Raw genomic sequence first — 27,615 nt, forward strand, 5'->3', positions numbered from 1 at the left:
CATAGTGGGTTATTAAGTCATCATGAGACTTTGTTGAACTCAAAATCCTCTATCTACCATAAACTAGTAGCAATATTACTACACCAGAGCTTCGTCTAATCCTGAACCAATTGGAATTCAGTAGCACTTTTCTCCCCTTTTTTTTACGTTTTTCTTTTTATTGATATTATTCATCTTCAGTCATATTTTAAGTTATGGTTGAAGTCCTGAAAAGAGTTTACTAAAAAAAAATTTGTTTGCTCCACTCAGGAAGATCTAGAAACTCTAATAGCTGAATTCAGGCAACTTGATGCAAAAAAGACTCAAATCACAGAGGAGGCTTGTGCTCATCCTTTGCCACGGTAAGTAATGAAAAGAGAGAAGTCATGTTTTTTGATTTGAATGTCTGTTTTGAACTTTGGCCTTTGTATCACTTCTTCCTTTCTGAACAATTGCTTAGGCAGAGATGTCATATTTTAAACTTTCTTTGGAATCAGTATACAAATAAAGCAACAAAGGAACATGAAAAGTCTTCAGCTCACTTTACCTCAATTGTTTTGTTTCAGAACTTGTTCTGATGACTGAAGGAGAATATTTATGGAAACATGTACTTTCTGTGCATGTTCCGTAATAGTAAAGATTACTAAGAACAGCTATCTTGAAGGAGGTAGAATTGTAGAATCTCCGGAACACCTGCACCAACCAACTCCACGGCCCCGTGGCCGAACACTTCAACACCCCCTCCCACTTCACCAAGGACATGCAGGTCCTGGGCCTCCTCCATTGCCACTTCCTTACCACCCGATACTTGGATGAAGAACGCCTCATCTTGTGCCTTAGGACCCTCCAACCCCATGGCATCAAAGTGGATTTCACCAGTTTCCTCATTTCCCCTCCTCCAACCTTATCCTAGGTTTTTGCCCGAAATGTCGATTTTTCTGCTCCTCGGATGCTGCCTGACCTGCTGTGCTTTTCTAGCACCACACTCTCTAACCTCCAGCATCTGCAGTCCTCACTTTCACCCCTGTAGAATTTTATAGTACAGCATGATGCTGCATACCAATGCTGCCACTCCAAAGGCCTTTCCCCACATCAATGAATTTTTTTTCTATTTACCTTTTGTTTAAACGGTATAATAATTTTGTGTTTCACCATCATTTCTGACAGGGCATTGTAAACCCGAAAGGTCATCTATGGAAAATATTCCTCTTAACTGTAACTTGTCTTTTTTCATTTTTCTGTTTTGAAATGAGAAAAGTGTTTTAAAAGTCAAGGATTGGTGAGGGTTTTTGGTACTTTTTAAATGTAAGCTTCTTGATACCATTTGTGAGTATTGTATGCCCAGGTATTGATTCAAGCAGTGGGAAAAGCCTAGTTACGGATGAGCTGGGGGCAGGGAGCTGTATGTAAATGAAGATTTGACCAATGGCTAGTAGCTGATTGTCTGTGGAATAGTGTTTAGTTAATAACAAAGGCCTCCTACTTGCCAACAACTATGTGATTGGCTGCTGAACAACTTATATGTGGGTGTTTGGGCAGAAGCAATGAGATCTCTAGTAAATAAGAAGCTGATCTTCTGCATTTAAAAAGCAACTCAAACCTGAAGATAGCCACTTTATTGACCCTCATCAGTTGCTTGAAACATATGCACAAATTCTAGTTCTCATACAACAATAATGTTGTGTTTAGCATTATCCCTATTGCTATGTGTATGTGAAAAATGCCAGAAGCTTGAATTGACTTATTTGCTCATTGGACATTTAACTCAAGTGGCAATATCAAACAAGTATTCAAAAGAGGGCTCAGTTATGTTGGTATGTCAGTTTTGCATTACAAACTCATGAGGATAAGCGAATTGCATATACTTCATACTTCTACATAAATTAGGGGCTGTTGTGGTAGTGTCCCTATCTCTGATCCATAAGGGTTGGGTTCAAATCCTACCTGCTCCAGAGGTGTGTGATGATATTTCTGAACAGGTTAATTAAAAAATATCTCCATTCAAGTGCATATTTTGTAGGGAATCGTTACAATACTGAAAACCTGGGTGATTATCACCTGTATGTTAAGTTCCTCCTCAATACTTGGAAGCATTTTTAGGAATGAAAGACAGCAATTTATTGTTGAATGCTCCAGCAATAAAAACCAAAACTAAAGGAAATGGTGCAATATTGATATTGTTGCAGGAGATAAACATGCATTGTTTTGTAGAATATTTCCTTTGGTGAGCAAAAAAAGCAGACCTGGTATTTGCCTGTACTGAAAGCGCCAAATCTGGATAAAATGCATGGAAAGATAATGAAGTGAGGGTGGTAATTGCAGTGGCACCACCCATCATTATCTAACCTGGATAGCTTTGAGGAATTGGCAGCTATGTGGAAGAATAAATTTTAATGCAGAGAGGTATGAAGTGATTCAATTTGATAGGGAAAATGCAGTGAGACAGTAACAGTGCAGTTATACAGGGCATGTAGGAACTGTTTATAAATGTGCGCAATAGGTAGAGAGCATGTGACATTCTTGCTTTGTCATTAGGGGCATAGAGTTCAAAAACAATTAAGTTATTTTAAATTTGTGTAAATTGTTAGTTTGGCTTCAGCTACAGTATTGTATCCAATTCTGGTCACTCCACTTCAGGAATATTTAGATGATACAGAAGATTTATGGGAATAGTTAGAGATGAGAAGGTTCACAGAAGATTTATAAGAGTCATAGTTATACAGCATGGAAATTTGTCTAACTTGTCCATGCTGATCAGATATTCTAAATGAATCTAGCCGTGTTTGCCAGCATTTGGCAATGTGGAAATGAAGTGGCATCCATTTTTTTTGTATTGGCAGTGTATTTGGTTCACTCTTTTCTGTTGTCTGATTTTTCAGCTGTTATTTTAGAAATTATATGTACAGTCTCAACGGAAAATTCATGTTCAACAAGGAGATTTACAATTAAAAGTGGGAAATTGATGTAACTGTTGGTTAATTATGTTGTCCTTATGAAATTACTTCCAACTTTGACCCAAGAAGCTCCAAACATGGCATTTCTACCATGTTAACTCTGCATTATATTTTCAATCCTAGAAGTTATTGATCATCATTTGGTGCACATTTGCTCATTGCTGAAGAGGCCACGATTCTGCCACAAGAATCTCATGTGTGGCTGCCAGATATTACTATGGGTTGTTTCAGACATTGACATACATTGGTAGGATACTGTTGCTGCTGAAGATTGTGATGATGCATACTAGCCCTCTGGAGAAGTTGCCATTTTCTTTTGTTGCCAGCTGGTGATTCCGAGGTGTGATAATCAATAATGAGTTGTCATACTTGCAAGCATCCTTGAAGCTCCACTTTTGCATCCTCCTAAGCTGGTTCCAGCTACCTTCCCATACAGAAAGTCTTTGGATTTATGATCATGTTCTATCCTGCAAATGTGGCCAACCAACAAAGCCCCCTCTATTTTGGCACTAATAAATTTGAGAGTTCTACCTTTGAGAGAACTGCCACGTTCATGATTTTGTCCTACTGAGGTATACTGATAAAATGCCACAGACAGAAAAGATAAAATCATTGAAGTTCTTTTCTTTGTTCTAAGTCTGTGTATCATAGCTGCACAGCAAGAGACAGGGATTTTACTGTTATCAGGGTGGAGGGGTTGGATGGTTTGGTAATAAACCCTGCAGGGTTGGTTAAAACCAAGACCCTAGTTTTTGAATTCTGATGTCTCTAAATTGTTTTGTATTTTCCAATCAATATGCCAACCACAACATAACTGTTTTATATAGGAAAATGCATTGGCCAAATTAGATCTTTGCTTTAGGAAATATTTGGATAATTGAGCTGCATTTTGAATTGTGATGGGATGCACATCCTTAGTGGGTAACCAAAGTGGAGAAAAATGAAGTTCCTTAGTACTAGCATGCGTCATTTAAAAGAACATGCATATCTGTTTCAGTATTGTAAATTTGATATTTTTGTTTTTTTTTGACAGGTTGAATGCATCATTGTCACCTCACCCTGAGAAAAATGAATTCATCCTCTTTGGGGGTGAATACTTCAATGGCCACAAAGTAACGTATTTCACTTTTTTATGATAGCAGTTTTAGAACTCACCCTGGCACTTAACCTATATGTTGCTAGGTCAATAAGAAAGAAAAATCTTCAGCTACATAACTCTTTCCAATGCCTCGAGACATCCCTAAGTACTCCATAGTCAAAGAAGAATGCTTAAGGTACAGTTGCATTCTAATTGCAAATGTGGCAGTTTGCACACAGTGAAATCTCACAATCACTAATGAGATTTATGATGAAATAATCTTAATTACTAGTGTTACTGAAGGATGAATTTTCATCTGGACATTAGATCAACTGCTGTGCTATTCTTTGAACATTTTAATGCAATCTTGAGTGTACAGCTTTTTACTGCTTCGTATGAAGGGCAGCACCTCTGAAAATGTATCAGTGCCTCAATTTTGCGTTGAGATGCCAAATTAAGTCTTTAAAGTGAAGCTTGAATTTGCAACTTGCTGCTTCAGAGCAAAATTACTATCTCTGAGCCATGGCAAGTGATTTGTAATGTTAGGTTGTATTTTTCTGGGATTGATGAGTGCAAAGTCACAAAAGCATAAATAAGTCTCGTCAAACATGCTTTCAATATAGCTTTTCCTTAGCATTCAGTTACTTTGTGCAGTCCTTTAAATAATAGGAAATTAGAGTGTTTAGGATAAGCCATAATGTTGTTTATATGCTTCAATTGATGTCAGCACATCATGGAATAATTCATTGTTTGGAACGTTAAGATGTGATAAAATAGGATATCAGTTCATTACAAGTGTATAAAATTTGGACAATCAACCTAAAATATGCATGTATCTCCAGTTGACATTTGAAAACTGCAAGTGACGGAGTCTCAAAAAAGTCCTTTTGACAATTCAAAGCAGTTTATAAACCACCCTGACACTGTTTAATGGACATCATTTTTGTATCTAATGAAATTAGAATATATTGCACATTTGGGCTTTTGTGACACAGTAATACTAATCCTCACTCTGATCCCGGATACCCCAGGTTTAAGTCCCTCCTGCTCCAGGGATGTGTAATAAAATCTCTGGACAGGTTGATTGGAAAATACACACTGCAAATTCTACAGGTCTACAGTTCTCTTGGAGAAGCATCCCGAATTAGGATTTTATCAAGTTATGCCTTTCTACCAAGAACAGGAAAACATTATTGTGTAAATAGCAATAGGTTAGGAAAGGGGTGAGGGTGTCCTTGAACACCAGTCACTGAAATTAAGAATACAGGTGCAGCAAAAAGTGAAAAAGGCAAATATTGTAGTATGTTGGCATTCATAGCAAGAGGATTTGTGTACAAGTGAGAGATGTCTTGCTGCAATTGTACAAAGCATTGGTGAGACCACACCTGGAGTATTGTATGAAGTTTTGGTTTCCCTATCTAAAGAAGGATATTTCTAGCTATGGATGAAGCACAGTGAAGGTTTACTTGACTTATTTAGAGTCATAAAGTCATGCAGCATGGTGGGATGGCAGGATTGACATATGAAGAGTCATAGAGTCAGACACTGGATCAATTAGGACTGTACTCAGAGGTTCAGAAAAAGGAGTGGTGATCTCATAGAAACCTATAAAATTAAACAGGGCAAACACAGGAAGGATGTTCCTGATGACCAAGAAGTTCAAAACAAGGAATCATGTTCTTAGGATATAGGGTCGGCCCTGGATATAGATTTGCTCGCTGAGCTGGAAGGTTCATTTCCAGACGTTTCGTCACCCTACTAGGTGACATCTTCAGTAAGTCTCTGGGCGAAGCACTGTTGATAATTCCTGCTTTCTATTTGTATGATTGGGTTGGCGATGTCATTTCCTGTGTTGGTGTAATTTCCTATTCTTTTACTCGGGGGGGTGGTAGATGGGGTCTAACTTGATGTTTGTTGATAGAGTTCCGGTTGGAATGCCATGCTTCTAGGAATTCTCATGCATGTCTGTTTGGCTTGTCCTAGGATGGATGTGTTGTCCCAATTGAAGTGGCGTCCTTCCTCATCTGTATATAAGATGTTTTGTCACCCTACTAGGTGACATCTTCAGCAGGCCTCCAGGCAAAGCACTGTTGATAATTCCTGCTTTCTATTTATATGTTTGGGTTTCTTTGGGTTGGCGATGTCATTTCCTGTGGTGACATTTCCTGTGGTGATGTAATTTCCTGTTCTTTTTCTCAGCTGGACAAACAGGCAGAAAACTAGCCACCAGGATAAATTAACATAAACTAGCTACAAAAAGACAACACCCACTCTCACTAATATCCTTATATACAGATGAGGAAGGACGCCACTTCAATTGGGACAACACATCCATCCTAGGACAAGCCAAATAGACACACACGAGAATTCCTAAAAGCATGGCATTCCAACCAGAACTCTATGAACAAACACATCGAGTTAGACCCCATCTACCACCTCCTGAGAACAAGAACAGGAAATTACATCACCACAGGAAATGACATCGCCAACCCAAAGAAACCCAAACATATAAATAGAAAGCAGGAATTATCAACAGTGCTTTGCCTGGAGGCCTGCTGAAGATGTCACCTAGTAGGGTGACAAAACATCTGGAAATGAACCTTCCAACTCAGTGACCAAACCTATATCCAGAACCTCAACCTGAGCTACAAATCTTCTCAAAATTTGATAGGGTAAGCCATTTAAGACTTAAATGAGGATAAATTTCTTACCCAGATAGTGGTGAGCCTGTTAAATTCTCTGCCACAGAAAGCAGTCAAAGCCAACATTGAACGTTTTAAGAGAAGAGTTGGATATAATTCTTGGGGTTAATGGAATCAAAGGGTGTGGAAAGAAAGCAGGAGCAGGGTACTGAATTGGATGAATGGCCATGATCATAGTAAATGGCAGAGTATGCTCGAAGGATTGAGCGGCCGACTTCCTCTTCTGTTTTCTATGTTTACATTGTTTGAAATTTTACATAGAAATTGGGAGCAGATGTAGGGCCTCCCCTCTTTAAGGCTGGAAATTGTCTTGGAGAATGTGCCAGTTAATGATTGTCAGTTTATTGTAAAGCTAATTTGGCTAGTAAGCTTCGTTGGTGAGGCCTGCTCTGAAAAATGAATGAGAGAATAGCTGTCACCTCTTCGAATTATAACAGTTGCAGTACTTGTACATTTTTTTATTTCTGCAAAGAAGAGGGCTCCATGTATTAATGTAAGTACCTTCAGTTGTCAGTAATCATTTACTGAGGTATGATTGTCCACCTAGCAAGTTCTGTGTCTTGGTCACAGGTTCGTTGTGTCCTTGTACAATTACTGAACTCAAGACTGGAGCCTCATCTTCGACCACACGTGTGGCAGGTATTTCCAGACCTCAGGATTGCTGGCATTCTTTTCCCTGGTTCCTTTTCCTTGCTTCCTCTTGCCAGTGGGTGTTCTCATACAAGAGCTTCCTTCAAGTCTGTATCTTCTGAGCAAGGGTCTCGCAGGCCTTAATATCTATGTTGCGTTCCTAAGGTAAGCCTTCAGAGAGCCTTTGAAGCACTTCCTTGGTCCTCCTGTCATTTGAATGTTTTCCTTGAGCTGGATGAAGAAGATTTGCTTTTGCATTTGGAAACTAGGCATTCTGAGTACCTGGCTTGCCCAGTGAAATTAGTTTCAGTTGATTGTGACCTTGATGCTGGTGCGATTAGTTCCTTCAAGACCGCTGATATTAGTTAGCCTGTTGTCCCAGCTGATTCGGAGAATCTGTCCATAACAGCATTGTTGGTACTTCTCCAGGGCCTTGAGGTGGCGTCTATACATAGTTTTGGATCATATAAAAAAATCGTAAAGTTGACTGCCTTATACACAAGGGTCTTATATCAGGACAGATGTTGCAATCATCGAAGACATTCATCTTTGAGTGTCCGAAGATGGCACTTCTGGATAGGTTGCAGTGTTAGATTGCTGCAAGAATGTTATCCTTAGATGAAAGGTGGCTCCCCAACAGGGAAATGACCCCAGTTTGGGAGGACTTCTCCACTGATCTTAATGGAGGGTCTTGCCCTGGGACATTTGGTAAAGGACTTGAGTGTTGCTGAGGTTGAGTCTGAGACCAGTTCTTCGGTTTGCTTTGAGGTATTAAGCAAGGCTTGAAGATCCCTTTGCAAAGTACAGAGATGACATTTTAATCCACAGTCTGAAGTTCAGAGAGCGACGTCAATATTGTTTTCTTCTAGATTTTAACCAGTTGAGATCGTCTACAGGATAGATGGAAACTTTATCACCATTTTCCAATATGGAAGCTTGATCTTGATAAGATAAAGGATGGTGGTGATGCAAGTGGAGAAAAAGTTGGGGGTGATGACTGATCCCTGCTTGACTCCTCTTCAAAAGGTTCTGCTGTATTACAGGAGGTCGGACTATTGTTGACAATTTGCCATCTAGATGGAGGATGTTGATGAATTCCTCTGGACAGCTTGCCTTTGACAGATCTTCCATAACACTCAGCAATTGATCTGACCAAAGTTTTTGACTGGTCAATGAAGACCATGTAGAGTGGTTGGTGTTGTTCCAGGCATTCCTCTTGGATTTGCCAGCTGTGATAATCATGTTCATTGTTCCAAGAAACAGAAACCACATTGGCTTTTTGAAGGATTTCTTCAGAGACAAGAAGTCGTCCATTAAGAATTCCTGCAGTGATCTTTGATGAGGGAGACTAAGCAGATTCCTTGGTCATACCCACAGACTACTTTGTTGCCTTTCTAGAAGAAGGTGGTGGTGACAACATCCTTGAGATTGGCAGCAGTTTCTTTTCTGTCCCAGATTTTAAAGAACTGTTGGTAGAGATGACTGATTAAGCTTTGCTGGAATCCCATCCACTCTTTGTGTTTAATGCAGCTTTGACTTCTGCAACATTTTGAATAACACCTAATAATAACATTCTGTGGAAGACCAAGATCATCTTTGGGGAGTTGGGGATTTCCTCACATGTGTCCTTAACTATGATTATATCATGGTTGAGGAGTTCTTTGACGTGTTCTCTCCATTGAAGGCTGATGGTTTCTCTGCTTGTCTCAAAAGGGTTCCATCCTTATCCTGCGCTGATTTGAAGCCAAGGGTATTTGGTCCAATCATTAGTGGCACGGAAGAGGCCCCAGGTGTTGTGATTATTGATAAAAAGTTGCAGCCCCTTTAGCTTTCTCAGTCCACCATTTAGATTAAATTAGATTACCTATAGTGTGGAAACAGGCCCTTCGGCCCAACCAGTCTACACCGACCCTCCGAAGAGTAACCCACCCAGACCCATTTCCTTCTTGATTTCCCTCCTCCTTCTTTGTGCCTCCACTTTTGCTGTTGGAGTTACCTTTGCATTGCTGATGATGTTTTACCAATTACAGAGAACTTTCCTCTTGTTGATGAAATCTTGGGTATTGTGGTCATTCTCATCGAGCCAGTGTTGGTGTTTCCTGGCCTTGTAGCTGAAGGTTTCTTCACCACATACAATCATGGCTATCTTCAGCTCTTTCTAGATTTCATCCACTAAATGAATGCTTTGGAGATTTTGGTGAAAACGTTGAAAAGGTTGGGGGTGATAGAGCCCTGCTTGGCTACTTTGCTTGGCTCTTAAAGCTGCTCACCATTGATCTTCTTTCTGAACAGTTTCTGCAGCTTATTTTAGTGGCATTTGATGGACATAGAGGAACTGATGCTTTGTTCAACTATCGCCTGCACTGGTCATTGCTTTGATAATGAGGACATGCTTTTGGTCTGTAGATCAAATTATGTAGTTGATGATGTGTCAGTACTTTGCTCATGTATGCCTCCAAGAAGTCTTGAACTTCTTGTCTTTGTGGACAGTCTGTTGGTGATGACCAACTGTCTTGACCACAAAATGGGAGGAAGACCAATGTGGAAAATTCCCCAGGTGTCTTCTGTACATGAAATAAAGAACAAATCCAACCCATCTAATTACTGCCCAACAGCTTGTTCTTGATCATCAATAAAGTGAAGTAAGATGTCATCAGCAATGTTATCAAGCAGCATCTGCTCAGTGACGCCCAGTTTGGATTCTGTAAGGGTCATTCATCTGACCTTATTATGGCCTTGTGCAAACACAGACCGAACAACTGAGTTTGAAGTGAAAGTGACTTCCCTTGACTTCAAGTACCACGTTTGAGTGAGTTTAACATTAAGGAGCCCTGGCAAAACTAGATTAAATGGGAATTGGGGCAAACTCTTCACTGCTTAGAGTCATACCTGGCATATAGGAAAAATTGGTTGTGGTTGTTGGAGGTAAGTCATCTCTGCAGGAGTTCCTCAGGGTAGTGTTCTCGGCCCAACCATCTTTAAATGCTTCATCAATGCTGTCCCATACTCAGAATTGGTGATGTTCACTGATAATTGCACCATTTGTGACTCCTCAGATACTGAAGTAGTCCATATCTGAATGCATCAAGATCTGGACAATAACCAGGCTTGGGCTGATAAGTGCAACTAACATTCACACTACACCAAATCCAGTCAATGACTATCTCTAGTAAGAGACAATTCAACCACTCTTCCTTGACAATCAGAGGTGTTATTATCACTGAATGCCTCAGGATAAATATCCTGCAGAGTTACCATTATATGATGATTAGATGATTATTTATCAGAAATAATGTGCAGGATTATGAGGGATGTGACAACATAGGGGGGATGGTATTAAGTCAGGATGTTTTCTCAGAAATATTCCTGATGAAGGGCTTTTGCCCGAAATGTCGATTTTCCTGCCCCTCGGAAAAGCACCTGCTGTGCTTTTCCAGCACCACTCTGATATAAACTCTGGTTTCCAGCATCTGCAGTCCTCACTTTTGCCCTGTTTTCTCAGAAAGCCAGTGCAGCCACAATGTGCCAAATAGCCACATTTGTACCATTACAACTCTTGAGATTCGGTGAAATGAGTGCAGCGGTAGATCGATATCTTCTCAAGGGCAATTATAAATACAGTGGCTACAAGAGCAGGTCAAAGACTAGGAATCCATGCCCCACTAAGTAACTCCTCAAATTCTGTCCACCTTATACAAGTCAGAAATGTGATGTCATTAAGAATACCATTACTTTTGAAGATCCTGAAGAAGGCTGCTCAAAAGTGGAGAAAGCTGCTGAAGTTCTGTCCTGTTCCTAATCCAAGAGCGAACAACTGAATCAAACTCGACCTTCTACATATCTCTCCAGTGATAATTCTGTCTCTATCACCTCTCGCTGAATGCCGCAGGTCTCTGTTGTGTGGGGGAGTATGAATTCCTCTAGGTAGACGCCTTGCATGGGACACATTTTTAATGTAGGAATGCTGTTACACATCAGCAAGAAGGTCGTTCCAGTTCCAGTGGCAAGGAAACTTTGACTGGGTCTCTCCTACTGCTGCAGTCTTCATCTGCTGTCACAGCTTCAGTGTATACAGTTGCACCACACTGTGAGTCAACTAAGAATCCTAAATTAGTTACCTGTAAAATTCTTAGCACAGTCAATATTATTTAGCAAATGTTGCAAGATAAAAAGCTTTGACAAAATTCTTCTAGTAGTACTCAAATAATATATAAGCATTTGTCATAATCTCAGGGCTATGCTATTTCACTGCTCTTTTGTTGGTGTAGAATATTCTTTATTGTCACATGTACTCCCGTATAGAAGTACAGTGAAAAATGTTTACAATGGCTGCCTTTAATAGCACCATCTTAGGTACAAGTACCTAGGTGCAAATCTTGAATACAAAAGAGGATTGAAAGGAAAAGTAGTAGCATTACTTAGTGTATAAAAAAAAGTTAAGGTAGTTGTAAAGAATAAAGGATTTATGTTACAGTCCAGTAAAGAGTTCCAAATAGCAGCAGTTCAGCATGGAATCTGACTGCCCGTGCCAGGCACACACCCCTCCTATAGGAAGGGTGTTGTGAAACGTGAAAGGGTTGAATAAAGATTTACAAGGTGTTGCCAGGATTGGAGGGTTTGGGCTATAGGGAGAAGCTGAATTGGCTGAGACTGTTTTCCGTGGAGTATCAGAGGCTGATGGGTGACCTAATATAGAGGTTTATAAAATCATGAGGGGCATGGACAGGGTAAATAGGCAAGGTCTTTTCCCTGGGGTGGGGGAGTCCAGAACGAGAGGGAATAAGTTTAGAGTGAAAGGGGAAAGATTTGAAAGGGACCTAAGGGACAACTTTTTTCATGCAGAGGGAATGAGCTGCTAGATGAAGTGGTGAAGGTGTACAATTACAATATTTAAAAGCCATCTGGATGGGTATATGAATAGGAAATGTTTAGAGGGATATTGCCCAAGTGTTGGCAAATGGGACTAGATTAATTTAGTTTATCTGGTTGGCATGGACGAGTTGGACTGAAGGATCTCTACAACTCATTAACTGTCCTGCTCCGCTCCCCTCCAACCTACAATCTGCTCCTCACTGGTAAGTTGCACTTCTCATGTACTCCGGACTCTTCCCCCCGCACAACTCTGGGACTGCTGCATGAGAGAATAAGTAGAAAAGGAACAAAAAGAACAGGCAGAGCAGAACAGCTCCTGCTGGAGCATCCTACTCTGCTGCCATCTTGCCATTGTTATCTTGAATCTTCTGCCATAATTTTAGAGTCTTCTATCTTTATCCTAACTGACATTTAATCCCAGTCATCCGTAACCCCCATGCTTGAAGACCTATAGAATTTCCTAGACCACAAATGTCTAGATTTAGGCTTGTTGATCTTCATGTTCATTCACTGCTTTGTTTGCTGCACAATTTTTGTCAAGGTTTCAGCACCTACACCCCAGACTCTAGAATTTCCTCCTTACGCCTCTCAATTTTTCTTGTTAAGATGCTTTTTAAAACCAAGCTTTTAACCTTTAGCCTTTGGATTGGTGTTGGGCTATTACACCAAGTTGAAGGTTTTATATAAATGGTTGTTGAGAATAAATTCCAGTATTAATTTTAGTTCTTGACCCTTAGCAATTTCTTAAAGGAAAGAGAAAATAAACAATGATATCTATGTATCACAGATTGATTCTTCCATTTTACTGGTACGAGGATCTCTACACTACATTTGTGTAGGTCAAGTGTCCTGTTCACCTTTTGTTCACCATAAATGCTATTATGTGGTGTTACCACCCTGTTGAAGTGCAATAAAGAGCAACTTTGGCAACCCAAAGCTTGACATTGATGACAAAGTCCCCCATTGAGGAAAACAAAATTTTATGTCACCGCGATCTAACTACGTGACCAAACACCATTATCATTAAGTGATATCAAACTCTAGTTCAAAAGAAGTGTAGAGTACAAGAAAGAACAGGACAATGTGGGAAAATGTGATACTGACCTGTGAAGTTTTAATATAGGATTATTTCCATGCTAGTCAAGAAATTCTATGATTGTATAAATAGCATGCTATAGACAAAGCAAAATGATCCCACAGATAACGGGCTCAAACTCTAATGATTTGCAATATTCTGAGATGAAAAATGGTGTTCAGTTAACTAATTAAATGGAAGATGAGGCTTCTTGTGCTCAATAGTGGTGAAGAACATTGTGAGTAGATATGATAAAGCTAAAGTATTTGCAATCTTGCTCAACAATGTCTGTCTAAGGTGAATAATCCTCCTCTGATTCCTCCTGAGGACCCACCACGACTAATGTCAATTCTTAAAAGGATGATGTTGTACATACTCGCACATTGCAAGTAGTTTTCTCAAATTAGAAACTTTGCGGTGAATTGTTGTTGGAAGAAAGATGAATCCTCAGGCTATTAGATTTCAATTGTATAATTATGTTATGACGTGAGTCATTATAGCTCACTCTAAGAGTTTGAGTTCAACTTGCTGTTTATGCAGCACCTTTCACAACTTGAGGCCTTACCAAAATGCTTTACAATGAAGTATTTATGAAATGTAGTCACTTTTTGTGGGGCCTTGTAGCATTAATCGATTAATGACAACATTTTTTTTGAAATTTGAGAGAAAACTGTTATTCTGGTTGCTGAAATAGTTCTCCTGCTCTTCTTCAAATCTTGCTATATGCTTAACATCCATCATGGAGGGCAAATGGAACCTTAGATTAAAGTTTTGTCTGAAAGATGATACCTCCTTGTGTGTAGCATGTTGTATTTCTGGAACAGACAATACTTAGTTGTGAAATTTCCAGCTGAGAGGGAAATGGGTAAGAGGTTAATCAATTGTAAAGAAGTAAGGACTATGTTTTGATAATTTATAAAAGTGTTTGTCATGTGCTCAGGGAATAGCCAAATGGAATCCTGCTAATTGTACCTTGACTTCTACTTTTTTTCTCATTGTTCATTGTAGCTTTGTAGTCTGTCAGATAATAACTAATTCTTAGTTAATCAAGTGACTGTATCACAATTTAACTGAGCGGGGCGCAATGATGTTTGTCCCCCAATATTTAAGATGCCACAAAATGTATAAAATCCCATTTAGACCATCAAGGTGATAAATTTGCCTGATAGACTGACTGCTATTCAGTGCAAAAGTAATTCACACTAAGTTTTATCATTAACAGGAAATATTTGTTTCTTGATTAGTTGTCTTCAACAAATGGCCAGAGAAAGTAAAGGATTCCCGATGTACGACTATTGGACTTAAGCTATACTGGTTTTAAAAAACCAAAAAATACCTATTTATGACTAGGATAGACAAAGACTGAAAACAAAAGTCCAGATCTCAAGGGTGGGTTAACTCATTTGTTGGCTTCTTTTGATTCTGCTATTATGTCATACTGTTGGCTGCAAAATGATTGCTGTTCTTCATTTTGATAGTTCATCTATCTAGATTAGATTAGATTACAGTGTGGAAACAGGTCCTTCGGCCCAACAACTGCTATTATGTCATACTGTTGGCTGCAAAATGATTGCTGTTCTTCATTTTGATAGTTCATCTATCTAGATTAGATTAGATTAGATTACTTTACAGTGTGGAAACAGGCCCTTCGGCCCAACAAGTCCACACCGACCCGCCGAAGCGCAAGCCACCCACACCCCAACATTTACCTCTTACCTAACACTACGGACAATTTAGCATGGCCAGTTCACCTGACCTGCACATCTTTGGACTGGTCTTATTTGAATTCTTGCCTTTAAGCTTTCTTGGTTTTGCTGTCTTCAAGCGCACAGGCATCTCTGGACAGAGACTGAAGTTTTCAGTTCACAAGCTCTAGATGTCTCTGGCTGCACTGCGGCCAAAGTTTGGTAGCAAACTGTAGCTCACCCAGTCCAAGGGCTGTTACCAAGCAACATTTCCTTAATTCAGTGACTCATGTGGTCACTCAATCACTAAGTAACAATCTCACTGCTTCACAGAGCGCCATTGGTCTTGCAGTGCTGAAAAAGTATACCATGTGATTCTTCCTTAGTTGCAAAACTCTCCTGCCATTTCAGCTATATAACAATATCTGCTTTCCATTTAGTTCATAGTTCAGAATGGAAGAACATGTGGTCCTTCCAAATGTAAGAGTAATATAAGAAATTATACATGCCTTGTGTGCACCTTTCCACACAGGTACTTCATATATTTGACAGTGTAAGATTTCCTTTCTAAACTAATATACTTAATTAGAATTTTAAGAACTAATATAACAGCCTTTGATATCTGTTACCATTGCTGGGTGCTCTTCTGTGCTTACCTTAATGATAAGGAACTGGCGATACACCCATCAGGTACGTCATCTCGTGTTTTTGTCAAATGACGTGAATATTTGTGTATTACTTAACACTCTTAAAGCTTTCACCAAAATACTGAATGATTAATTTTTGGAATTTTAAAAAAAATGAATACTTTGTGTTGAACTGTGAAGTACATTTTACAAAAACCTGTAAACGTTTTGAAAAAATTCTAAAAGTTGGCTTGGGAGGTTTTTGATCAGTACTGTTTCCTATTTTGAGTAACTCACTCTCTGGAAATATGAAATTCTTCTGGTAGAAAACTGATGGAAGTGGATTGTTTGCTTACCTCTCTTGCCATGATGTTGGAACACAAGACTGATTACTGTTCTGATCTTGTCAGTTTCCTGACAAGTTGATTTGGTTTAAAATTAGTCCAAGACATTTGTCTAGATTTAGAGAAAATTAAAGAAATATATATTTGTTAAGCTGTTCTGCATTGTCAGATGTCAAAGAGCAATACATAAAAGGCTTTGTTAACTTTTTTCTATTATTGCAGACTTTTCTCTACAATGAACTATATTTTTACAATATCAAGAAGAACTCATGGACAAAACTGGAAATCCCAAATTCACCAGCTCCTCGTTCTGCTCACCAGGTATATTTGAGTGAAGGAAAGTAGAGTGTATGAGAGCGGCAACAATTTTTATTCTTTTTATGGTTTAGTCCTTCAGGCAATAATGATGACTGACTTGTTGTTATATGCGTATGCAATGCCAGCATATTGGGTGTATAGCTGCCTCCATCCTCCCCTTAATTACTGAGTCTACAGAGCCTACTTGGTGTAACGTGGTGCAGGAAAACCATGAAGTAGTGTAACAAGAAGAGGCTGGTGTCTTAAAAAGATATTGTTTGTTTCCACGATAGCAATCTGATCCAAGTTCCTACACATTAGATTAGCAGAATTAATACAAAGATAGTTTGGAGACCTAGGATAAGAGTTTAGTGACCTTCAAGATCCTACATTGTTCTGCCTTTCCCTCGTTCAAGCCCTTTTAACATCATCAGATTGGGTGTAAGCTTCATGCTATCTTCAACATTACTCCTTTCAGAACTGTTCCCTTACATACACTATCTCATATCTTACCACCTTCTGTCCTTTCCACCCCCTCACTCACTCAGTCCACCAAACTTTCTTACCAATATTAACATTTATAGATGTGTATATTTAATTACAATTGCCACAACTCCTCCTACCCCAAGCTTCTGACTTATAAATTCATATTTATAATTAAATTTATATAATATTTATATAATTTATATATTTATAATTATATATAATATTATATATTATAAATTATAAATTCGGATCATCTGGAAGTTTTACCTTTCCTCCAGAATGCATTCACATTGATTTTAATAGATTGGTAGATAGATCTTTGACTTAAGGCCTCCTGATCTTGATTCTCTTCTGGATCTTGTGAAGTCTGCAAAGTTTCTCTGCACGGGAGAATCTTTTATCTCTTGGATAATCTTAGCAGAGGATGTAGTTCTTGCTGAGCTAGGCAATTGATCCATTAGGAGAAAGTGAGGACTGCAGATGCTGGAGACCAGAGTTGAAAAATGTGATGCTGGAAAAACACATCAGGCCAGGCAGCATCCGAGGAGCAGGAGAATCGACGTTTCGGGCATAAGCCCTTCTTCAGATCCAAACAAGATCCATTACCTCATCTGGAGTGCCTTAAATCTCCTGAAGTTTCCTTTGAAGAGCAACCTTGCCTGCTGAAGCATGTAATTGTTCCACATCATCATTTGGGGAACTTTTTTTATCTCATGGAAAAAACATCTGCACTGATGAAATTTTGTTTGAAGGGTCTAGGATTTCTGAGCTTAGCAGTTTTTATGTTGACAATACTGTAGATCTTGTTCCAGATAATTTCTTCTTGACAGTGTCCTGAATCTGTGGATTTTGTACTTCTCACCTCAGTAGTTGCTTCCATGGAGTCTTATATGCATTGGTGAGCTATAACCTCATCAAATACAGTGTCAATCAAATACGAAATGTGTGTTTATTTGTTCAGTTTCTGATTTAGTATCTAGTTTGGAAACAATTCTATATGGTAAAACAACTGTTTTCTCCATGGTGTACTGTGTCAATCTGGTCCATCTCTGAAATTAAATTGTCCTGACTATTATTTCTCTTGCCATTTCTTCCTAATGTGATTATTTGTTCTTTTAAAGATTTTCAATTCTGCAATGTCTCAATGCTGCTTTACTCTTCTTCCTATGAAAGCTTTTAATCCTGCAGAATATTGTTGGTGCTTTATTCTCTTTGCCTTAGACACTTCAAATTTTCTGTATAGCAATCCTGTTTTATTTTACTTAAAACCTTTTAACTCTACAGTTCATCATGTTTCCCTGTACAGATTACTTTTATGGCTAAAATAGAAGTTTCCCACCTTCTTGCAAGCAACATGGCAAATTTTTCCACCATTTGCACTCTTAAAAACAATTTCCGGCCTTTTCTCTGACTTTATTGAATAAATCCTGCTGCCTTGCAAATAAATCCTTTTCTCCTAACAGTTTTCCGCTTATGTTTTTGACAGTACTTCTAATAATGCCTGTTGCCTTACAGTTTTAATAAAGACTTGTGTTTGCCTTAATGGCTACTCTGAATGAGTCCCAGTTTCTGCAGACTTAATAATTTCTGCCCCCCACAACTTCAATTTTGGATCACCTGCTCTTAGTGCAACCTAAATGTTACTTTTCTTTCCTTCTTTTATTAGACTTTGCTGTTTAGGCTTCTAAATTTCCATTTTATTGCTTTAATTTTGGCTTGGTGACAATCCTGGTGCTACAAGCTTTTTAAATTCTATGATCATTAATTTGCCTTATTGCAGCTGTGCCATGTGGTGTCTGTCCACTATGTCAGCAGCACTGATGCTCTACTGTAAGATGCTCTTCTTTTACTTCTAGCTTTTTCAATCTGTAACTATGTATTGTTTAGTCTTTTAAACTTTTCCCCTTGACCATCAAGAATCTCAACTCATGGAGCTTTTGACATTTGTTCACTCATTGGCTGAACTAAAACTCAGGATCACTCCCACAGAGTGCTGACATCCGATGCAATCTATAAATGCCTTGGAGTGACTGCTTCTCCAGTTCCATGGAGTTCCAAGCTCATGGTTACTTCTATGCTTCTCTTTCCAGGTTTGAAATATTTTTAGTATTGACTGTGGATACTTCTTTATCGACCTGGCTAGGAGATTGAGTCTTGTTAGCTCTTTGATTGTTCAGCTCCTTCTGTTGCTGGCTAACTGCCGGTGCCCTCCTAAAGATATAACTGGAAATTTATTTTAGGTTCAATGGAGTTAATTCTATACAGTTAAATTGGATTTTAATTTACACAGTCGCTGCCCATGTCATATTAGCATGTGGTAGAAGTTTTCCTCCTCTCTGTACAAGAATCTCAGGGAGTCCCTCTCCCACTGCAACTCCCAGGTCATTTCCTCTGCCCTGAAGCTCTTACTCTATGCTACTTTCTCACCACCCCCACCCTCCTCTCATTTATCTCTCCACCCTGCAGGCACTCTGCCTCTATTCCTGATGAAGGGCTTTTGCCTGCTCCTCGGATGCTGCCTGAACTGCTGTGCTTTTCCAGCACCACTCTAATCTAGAGTCTGGTTTCCAGCATCTGCAGTCCTTGTTTTTATCATATTAACACATGGCAAATGGTTGCCACCATCTTACTTTACAGACTGGTACGCAGGGTGGAGAGTGTGATGCTGGAAAAGCATAGCAGGTCAGGCAGCATCCGAGGAGCGGGCGAATCAACGTTTCGGGCACAAGCCCTTCATCAGGAATTGATAATATGACTGGTACACAGGGCCTACTTGGCCTGAATTGGTGAAGGAAAGCTGCTAGCTAATTTAAAGGGAAGGGCTGTGTCTTAAAAAGAGTTAGCTTGTTGTATGACAGCAACTAGGCATAAAGTACTTTAGGAAGATAGACATTGTTATGAAGACTGGGAGTAATAGAGTTGGAGCAGAGATGGAAATTACAGGCACCAATGCTTCACCAGGCTGTGGCCCAACTCCTGATGCACGCAAAGAGGGCTTTGCTAGAGCCCAGGACCTTGTCATAGAACAGTCTTCAGCATTAACTTTTTCAGAACCATTACATTATTTAATAATAATGTGATGTTTTACCTGTGAAAACGTTTTGACATTTTTATTTTATCATTGGAATTTCTCAGTTTTAAAAATTATTTCCTTTTAACGTGATTCCAGCTAATATTTTGAAACATATGGGAGGGGGAGGTGGTGGCATGGGGATTGGTGCTGAGGGGAAGATAGCTGAGAATGAAGGTGATAGGCTAGGGAGGAGGGTGGAGCGGATAGATCGGAAGCAAGATGGACAGGTCAAGAGAGCATGCCGAGTTGGAATGTTGGATCTGGGATAAGGTGGGGGGAGGGGAATGAGGAAACTGATGAAATCCACATTGATCCCGTGTGGTTGCAGGGTCCGAAGGCAGAAGATGAGGCTTTCTTTCTCCAGGCATTTAGTGGTAAAAGTTTGATGATGGAGAAGGCCCAGGGGACTTGCATGTCCTTGGGGGAGCACTTTAACTCTCCCTCCCAACTCCCCCAAGGACATGCAGGTTCTGGGCCTTCTCCATTGCCAAACCCTTACCACCCAATGCCTGGTGGAAGAATACCTCATCTTCCACCTTGGGACTGTCCAACCACATGGGATCAATGTAGATTTCACCAGTTTCCTTTTTTCCCCTCTCCCCACCTTATCCCTGATCCACCCTTCCAACTCGGCGCCGCCCTCTTGACCTGTCCTATCTGTCCATCTTCCTTCCCAGCTATCCACTCCACCCTCCTCTCTGACCTACCACCTTCAGCCCCACATTCTAAGCTACCTTCCTGCCAACCTCACCCTGCCCTCCCATTTATCTCTCAGCCCCCTGGCCACAAGCCTCATTCCTGATGAAGACCTTATGCTGGAAACTTCGATCTTCTAGCTCCTCAGATCCTGCCTGCACGGCTGTACTTTTCCAGCACCGCATTCTTAATTTGAAGAAATTAGCGTCAAATTATGGTATTGATCAAATTCTCGATTTCAGTATTGACTGACATATCCCTTTAAAAACTTGCAGCATGAGATCGAGTTTCACTTTTGCTTGTGGAGAGTTTCTGTTGGGCTTAGATCAGGAGCTGAGAATATGACTTTTAATTAATTGTGCAAAGTTCTGGTCACTACACAGGAGAATGGAGGAGGTTTTGGAGAAAGTACAGAAAAGGTTTATCAGGAGGTTGCCTGGTTTGGAGGAAATTAGTGAGGAGGAGAGATATGGGCGAACTTAGTTTGTTTTCACTTGAACATCGGAGACTGAGGGACAACTTGATGGAGGTTTACTAAATTGTGAGAGTTATGGTTGGAGTGAATAGTCAGGAGTCTTTTCCCTGGAGTAGAAATGTCAATTACTAGGTAACATAGATTAAAGGTTAAAGGGGGAACGTTTTAAAAGAGATGTGAGAGACAAAGTTTTTACATACAGAATAGCAAGTGCTAGAATGTGCTGTCAGAGGAAATGGTAGTAGCAAATACGTGGTCAGCCGAAGACCTGTTCCAGGTTCTGTACTGTTCTTTGTTGTTCTTCTTTGTTAAAGTAACAATGAAACATTTATTTATTTCCCAACAGATAAAAATTGTATCCGTTCATCATGGATTGTCACTATCATATGTTGTGTTGCCATCCTTTCTTCAATAATTCTTAAGAATTTAGTATAAAACTGTGTTTTGCAGGTGCTAGTGTAACATTATTTTATTACCATGATAGGCTGTGGTGGTACCTCAAGACGGTGGACAACTTTGGGTGTTTGGAGGAGAATTTGCATCTCCTAATGGTGAACAATTTTACCATTATAAGGATCTTTGGGTGCTATATCTTGCAACTAAAACATGGGAACAAATCAAGTAAGTACTATTTTGTACGTATTCTCATGATTAGGAAAAGGTTTCATTTGTTTTCCTTATGCATTATTGCTATATTTTTTACCAGGGTTGAATCTTGTGGCTAGTCTTGCCACAATTGACTTCCGACACCACAGATACATCACTGTGCTGAACAGTAGTTTAGTAGTTCTACAATGCTTGGACTGGAAACTACCTTTGCTTTTGTTTTTTAACTTTTCAAGGCGTATGTTTTCTTACATAGACATTACTTAGTAAATTGTTAATGGATGGTAGGTCAGAAGATGCAAAAGTAAAGCTAGAAATTGTGGTTTTTCTTTATATAGAAAATATTAAAGATACTCTCTGGGCTTTAGATCAGTACAGCAGACCACGTTGCGCTGGCACTTAACTTCCAGTCCGTGGCTCCATACTGTGCTAGTGGGGCACCATGCTGGGAGGCTGCTGCAGGTGACCAGAAGACTCCTATGAGAGGAGGCCGCTGCGCGTGGCCGGGTGGTTGCCGAGCTGGTAGGTTGCTGTGAAAGAATACTGCACAATGGTGGGAGGATGCTACAGGAGGCTGGGGGTCATTGCTGAAGGCCAGAAGTCATCACTTGCCGGCAGGGGATCATTGCTCCTCACCAGAGGTCACTGTAGATCAGGAGTCATCGTTGGAGGCTGGGTGGGAGTTGAAGGGGAGAAAAGGAGAAGGGGGAAAAAAAAAACCTGAAGGTAGAGAATCCTATTCTGCTGCAATCTTGCAATGGAGGAACATGGAACAGAGGAAGTAGTGGAGCCAAGTACAATTACAATAGTTAAAAGACGTTTGGACAGGTAGATGGATAGGAAATGTTTAGAAGAATATGAGCCAAATGCAGGCAAATGGGACCGTGCAGTTTAGGAAGCCATGTCGGCATGGATGAGTTGGGTCGAAGGGCTCTATGACTTCTTAAAGCTTATACATAATCTACAGTGCATAAGTCAGAAATGTGGTTGCATACTCTTCACTTGCCTGGATAGTGCAACTCCTACAACAGACAAGAAGCTTAGCACCATCCAGGAAAAAGCTTGATGGACACTTCATCCGCCATCTTCCAAAACATTCACTTTGCCACAGATGCTGAGTGGCAGCAATGTGCCTCATTGAGAAGATGTGCTGTAACAAGTCACCAAGGCTCCTTTGAAACCATCTTCTAAACCTGCAACCATTGTCAATGTGCAGGTGAGGGTGGCAGATGCATGGGAGCACTACCTCTTGCAAGTTTCCTTCTAAGCCACACACCATTTTGAATTGGAACTGTGTGTTCTTTTTGTTCCTTTACTTGGATCAAACTCCTTTCCAAGCACCTCTGTAGGGTGACCAACATACTAAGGACAGCAGCAGTTCAAGAATGCTGCCCATCACCACTTTCTAAAGGGCAATTAAGGATGGGCAGCAAAAGTTGGTATAGCCAGTGGCACCTATATCCCATAAATGAATTTACAAATAAGTTGTCTTGTGTAAAATTGAAGTTCTTTATTAATAATTTGGAAAATGAAATGAAGATATATATTTCGTAAACGAAGGTTCTTTACAAATGTAATTTCCAATCTTTTTTTAGATTAGATTAGATTCCCTACAATGTGGAAACAGGCCCTTCAGCCCAAGAAGTCCACATCGACCCTCTGAAGAGTAACTCACCCCACCTCTGACTAATGCACCCAACAACTATGGACAATTTATCATGGCCAATTCACCTAACCTGCACATCTTTGGAATGTGGGAGGAAACTGGAGTACCCAGAGGAAACCCACGCAGACACTGGGAGAATGTGCAAACTCCACACAGACAGTCGCCCAAGGCTGGAATCAAACGTGGGACCCTGGCGCTGTGAGGCAGCAGTGCTAACCACTGAGCCACCGTGCCACCCCAGTGTTGACTAGCCATCACCCAGCAGGGATGAATTAGGAATAATTAATAGAATACAAGTTAAAAAAAACCCACATGTAAAAGTCATTTCTCCCTATATTTGATTCTGTTTCTAAGGTGATGCAGAGTTGAATCATTTACTTAGTTGAAAATTCTTGTGACGTGATAGACAAGCACGCTTGTACATGCTTAGGCATTAGATAGAATCTACCCATGTTCTTTTTGCATGTAATCTATTCAGGTCACAATAGGGTGCTAATGGAGGAACAGTTCTATTGATCGAGATTGTTACTGTCTTGTGGCTGTGCAGCAGCAAAACACTGTTGAATTTATTTGCACCTAAGAAAATGATCATAACCTTAAAATAATCTTGTTTCTGATATTGAAATCTCACTATTATCACTTGTGAAGTTTTTTGCTGTTGTTTGGATTGATTTGCACATTTTAGGGAGTAATGTAAATTTGGTTGCACCCCTGCAAAGTGACAGAAATACTATTATTGTGTTATTGAATGATATTGAAGCGTCAAATATCTGTGCATTGAAGTGTTCCATAACCATGATGAAAATGTGGAACTCTGCCACATGGACTGGAGATAGCGTTGGTGCATTCCATGGAACCTGGTTGGATATGCAAGGGAGTAGGATAAAGAGGTATCCAAACTTAAGTGGGAATGTGGCAGCAATTCATTTGAACTATAAATACTAACATGGACAGGTTAACCTTCATGACCTGTTTCTGAGCTGCTGATTCTATATAATTTAAATAAATGTATGTATGATATTGTAAACCCCCCAAAAAGTTGTCCAGGTTATGTTGATTTGATTTTGCAGATACAAATTTACTATTTTTAATGCAAAATGCTTTATAAATTCTGAATTGTCACATTGCCTTACATCTTTAGATAAGTTTGTCTGGGGGTCAAAATTACATATGCGGCTTACAAAAAAACTGCCTGTTGTAAATCTCTCAAGTTTTTGATCAAGTTACTTCCATCTAGACTTGAATCAGTGCAGTGCCAACACCAGAACATCTGTTACAAAAACTGGAAAAATTCATGCAGAAACTTGGCAGGTCTAGCAACATCTGTGGGAAGAAAGCAAATTTAATGTTTTTGTGTCTGATGAATCTTCATCTGACCTATTCAGTTTCTCCAGCAATTTATGCTTTTGTTTCAGATCTCCAGTGTACACAGTTCTTTGTTTTATTGTACCTGCACATCTGTATAATCCTGTTCAAATATTTGAATTACCCTCACTGCTAGGTTGCTTGGAGAAATCTTTCATTGGAACAAGTTCAGGTCTGCAAAAGGTGTGTGGGCGGTTAACAGCCCTGAAGATTTGTTTGGTTGGAAATAGTATAAAAATAGCCTGTAATTTTCAATGATTCAGAGCTCTTTCCTGTTGGCTGTTGAAATTGTTTGTGTTGCCATCAGCTGCTTGACAATGCTGCACTAATTGCATTGTTCCTGTAAAATACAAGCAACTGAATAAATGTAATACTGGATTATTATCAAGGAAAATAAACATTAAGAAATAATCGTTGGAGCAAAATAATTTTTAAATGCAGTTCCATGTGAAGAAAAAGTAACACACAGATTCAGAACACTGGACAATGTGTAGAATAGGGTCGAGTTACTCCTTCATATCTGATGGTGTAATCTGGTCTGAATCGACTGAACCAGTGCAGAAGTGCAGGAAATGTTAAATGTACCCGAGTTAAGGCCAACTCGATTTGAGCTCCAGTTCCTGCAATGTGTTATGTGAATTCAAGATCAAGTTCACCCAAATCAGTTCTTTTCCATGGCATTGATCATGTCAACGTTGTGAATTTGTGCACTTCGCATTTGTTCAAGATTATTTTAAGGTTATGATCATTTTCTTAGGTGCAGATATGCACAGTATAAGTCTTTCCATATCAAAAAATGTTAATTTGCTAAGGAACTATTGTGCTCTTTAAAAATGGTGAATGGTTCAGTTTTTTTACAAGTCATTTTCAGTCATTTTAAAAGATTACAGGCGTTGGACTGACACCTTTCAACTAATGCTATTTTTGTGTGATAAATCTGTTTTCAGCTATGTTACTAAAGTTAGTTGCCAGTCTGCATCAAGGAAGACTTTTAATGGAACAAAAAATTAATGGTTACATTTTGTACACATTTTAGGTTGGGCAGTATCATTTCTGATGTATTTTGGCCATAATTTACTGTTTGAACCCAAGACAGAAATTCTGTTCCAATATTTTATATCAGAACAGAATGCTCATCACTTTGTAATTAGGATCTTTGCAAGCAGAGTGTTACAGACTCAGATGACAAGGTTCCCTACTTAAATTGAGAAAACACAAGTGATTTGTTAAATGAAGTTCTGTGTGGCAGGAAGCCAACATAAACTCAACACAGTATATTTTCATTTGTGTTTAAGTTTCAATTATTGTGCTTGGCAATAATGCACTGCATCTGATGCTACTCACTTTGCTTTGTTATTCAGCTGTTGGGGCATGCTGATACAATATAATTTCGCTATTCTAACCTTTTCACACTGCAGGCTAAGTGTTCCCTGTAATTTAACATTGCCTTACAGTAACACACACTCTCTGTTCTTATCCTTGATCCAGACACTTGCTGTGCACAATATTAACTAGGTCCTTTCTCCTGCCTCCCTTGCATTCCTTTGTATGCCATTTCCCTTAGCTCTGCCCTCGCAGATGACAAGCAACATGAATTCGACTGGGACAACACTACTATTATAGGACAAGCCAAACAGAGAATAGCCAGGGAATTCCTAGAGGCATGGCACTCATCAATAAGCACATCGACCTGGACCCAATTTACCGACCTCTGCAACGGACAGCTGGTACTGACAACCGGAAGCGGCAGATTCAAACCATTATAAATGCCGGAGGAAACATCACAAAAGCGCTTCACTGGAGGCTCCCAAGCACTGAGGATGTCTCCTAGACAGGGGACGAAACGTCTGCAACACAAATTCCCAGCTCGGCGAACAGAACCACAACAACGAGAACCCGAGCTACAAATAATCTCACAAACTCTGCCCTACCAGTTTGGGAAGATATCTCAGTATGTGCAGATCTTTCACTGTGTACTGGAAAGAAGCAGAGAGCAGAGATCGGGTTCAATTACAGGGAATAGAACAAGATTGAACTGTTTGCAGACCCTGAGCGGGCCCCAGTTGGAAACCATTTCTCTTTGGGATTTAATAACATCTGTGAACAGGTTGATTAGGAAACATATACTACATGACGATGTATCTCTGAACCAAAAGACCTGAGTTCAGAGGGGTGTAATAACATTTTTGAACAGGATGATTTTTAAAAAACAATCCCCATAATTAGCGTGAGATAGGATCCCTGTTGAAGTAAAGTGGCCAATCAAAGGTTTCCAATTTGAGAAGCATAGTAGGTTGCAGTGGAAAGTAATTAAAAAGGCATTTCAACCTGAAGGTACACTCTCATCAATTTTTAAAAAATTGAAGTGGAACAAACAAATGTAGCCAGCCCACCATGATCGTGTGTTGGAAAGTAGATCATTTACAACTTTGCACACTTGGCATAACCTGTACGTCTAGCTGGAGCATTGCTTCACCCCAGATCCCCAGCCTGCAGCTAGGTACATTCACTCAGTCATACTGCTACCTTCCAGTACCTTTTGGGGAACTGAAGCTGACTGAAAAATCCTGTCTGACCTCCTTCAACTTGGGTTAGCAAGGCTTTTAATGAGCCAAATTGCCTATTTCATAGGTGCTAATTCCCCAACAACCTCAAGCCTACCTTGACAAAATTAATTTGAATCAGGAATGGAGATGTCAAGAAACTGGCAGACTGATTGTTGATGGCCTTTTCAAGACCCAACTCCTCCTGTTTCAACCCTCAGCAGGGCTGCACAATTCAATCTAGTATGTAAGTGTTACAGACCCTGAAAGCTTATATTTTTGGTGGGTAATATCAGGTAAAGCCAACCGATAGCTGTTTTACAGGAGTGGGGCTGAAGAGGGGGACTACAAGGTGTCATTGAGTATTGAGAGGACCGAAAGAATATATTTGTGAACTTCATATTGATCCTTACAATAGAGTAACAGAGTTTGGCTAGTAAAGTCACAGTGGCTGAGATGAAGA

At 39.8% G+C, this 27,615-nt stretch overlaps 1 protein-coding gene across 2 annotated transcripts in view; it reads left to right on the forward strand.

Annotated features, from left to right (window-relative positions):
• Positions 1-27,615, forward strand: part of klhdc4 (kelch domain containing 4) — an 87,476-nt gene that overhangs the window by 10,018 nt on the left and 49,843 nt on the right. For both annotated transcript variants that reach the window (XM_043706814.1, XM_043706813.1), the window contains exons 2-5: positions 250-341; positions 3,967-4,045; positions 16,168-16,266; positions 21,457-21,593. In XM_043706814.1, coding sequence (XP_043562749.1) covers positions 250-341; positions 3,967-4,045; positions 16,168-16,266; positions 21,457-21,593 — 407 coding nt within the window. The remainder of the gene's footprint in view (positions 1-249; positions 342-3,966; positions 4,046-16,167; positions 16,267-21,456; positions 21,594-27,615) is intronic.

This window comes from Chiloscyllium plagiosum, chromosome 17, assembly GCF_004010195.1.
Source record: "Chiloscyllium plagiosum isolate BGI_BamShark_2017 chromosome 17, ASM401019v2, whole genome shotgun sequence".
NCBI lineage: Eukaryota > Metazoa > Chordata > Chondrichthyes > Orectolobiformes > Hemiscylliidae > Chiloscyllium > Chiloscyllium plagiosum.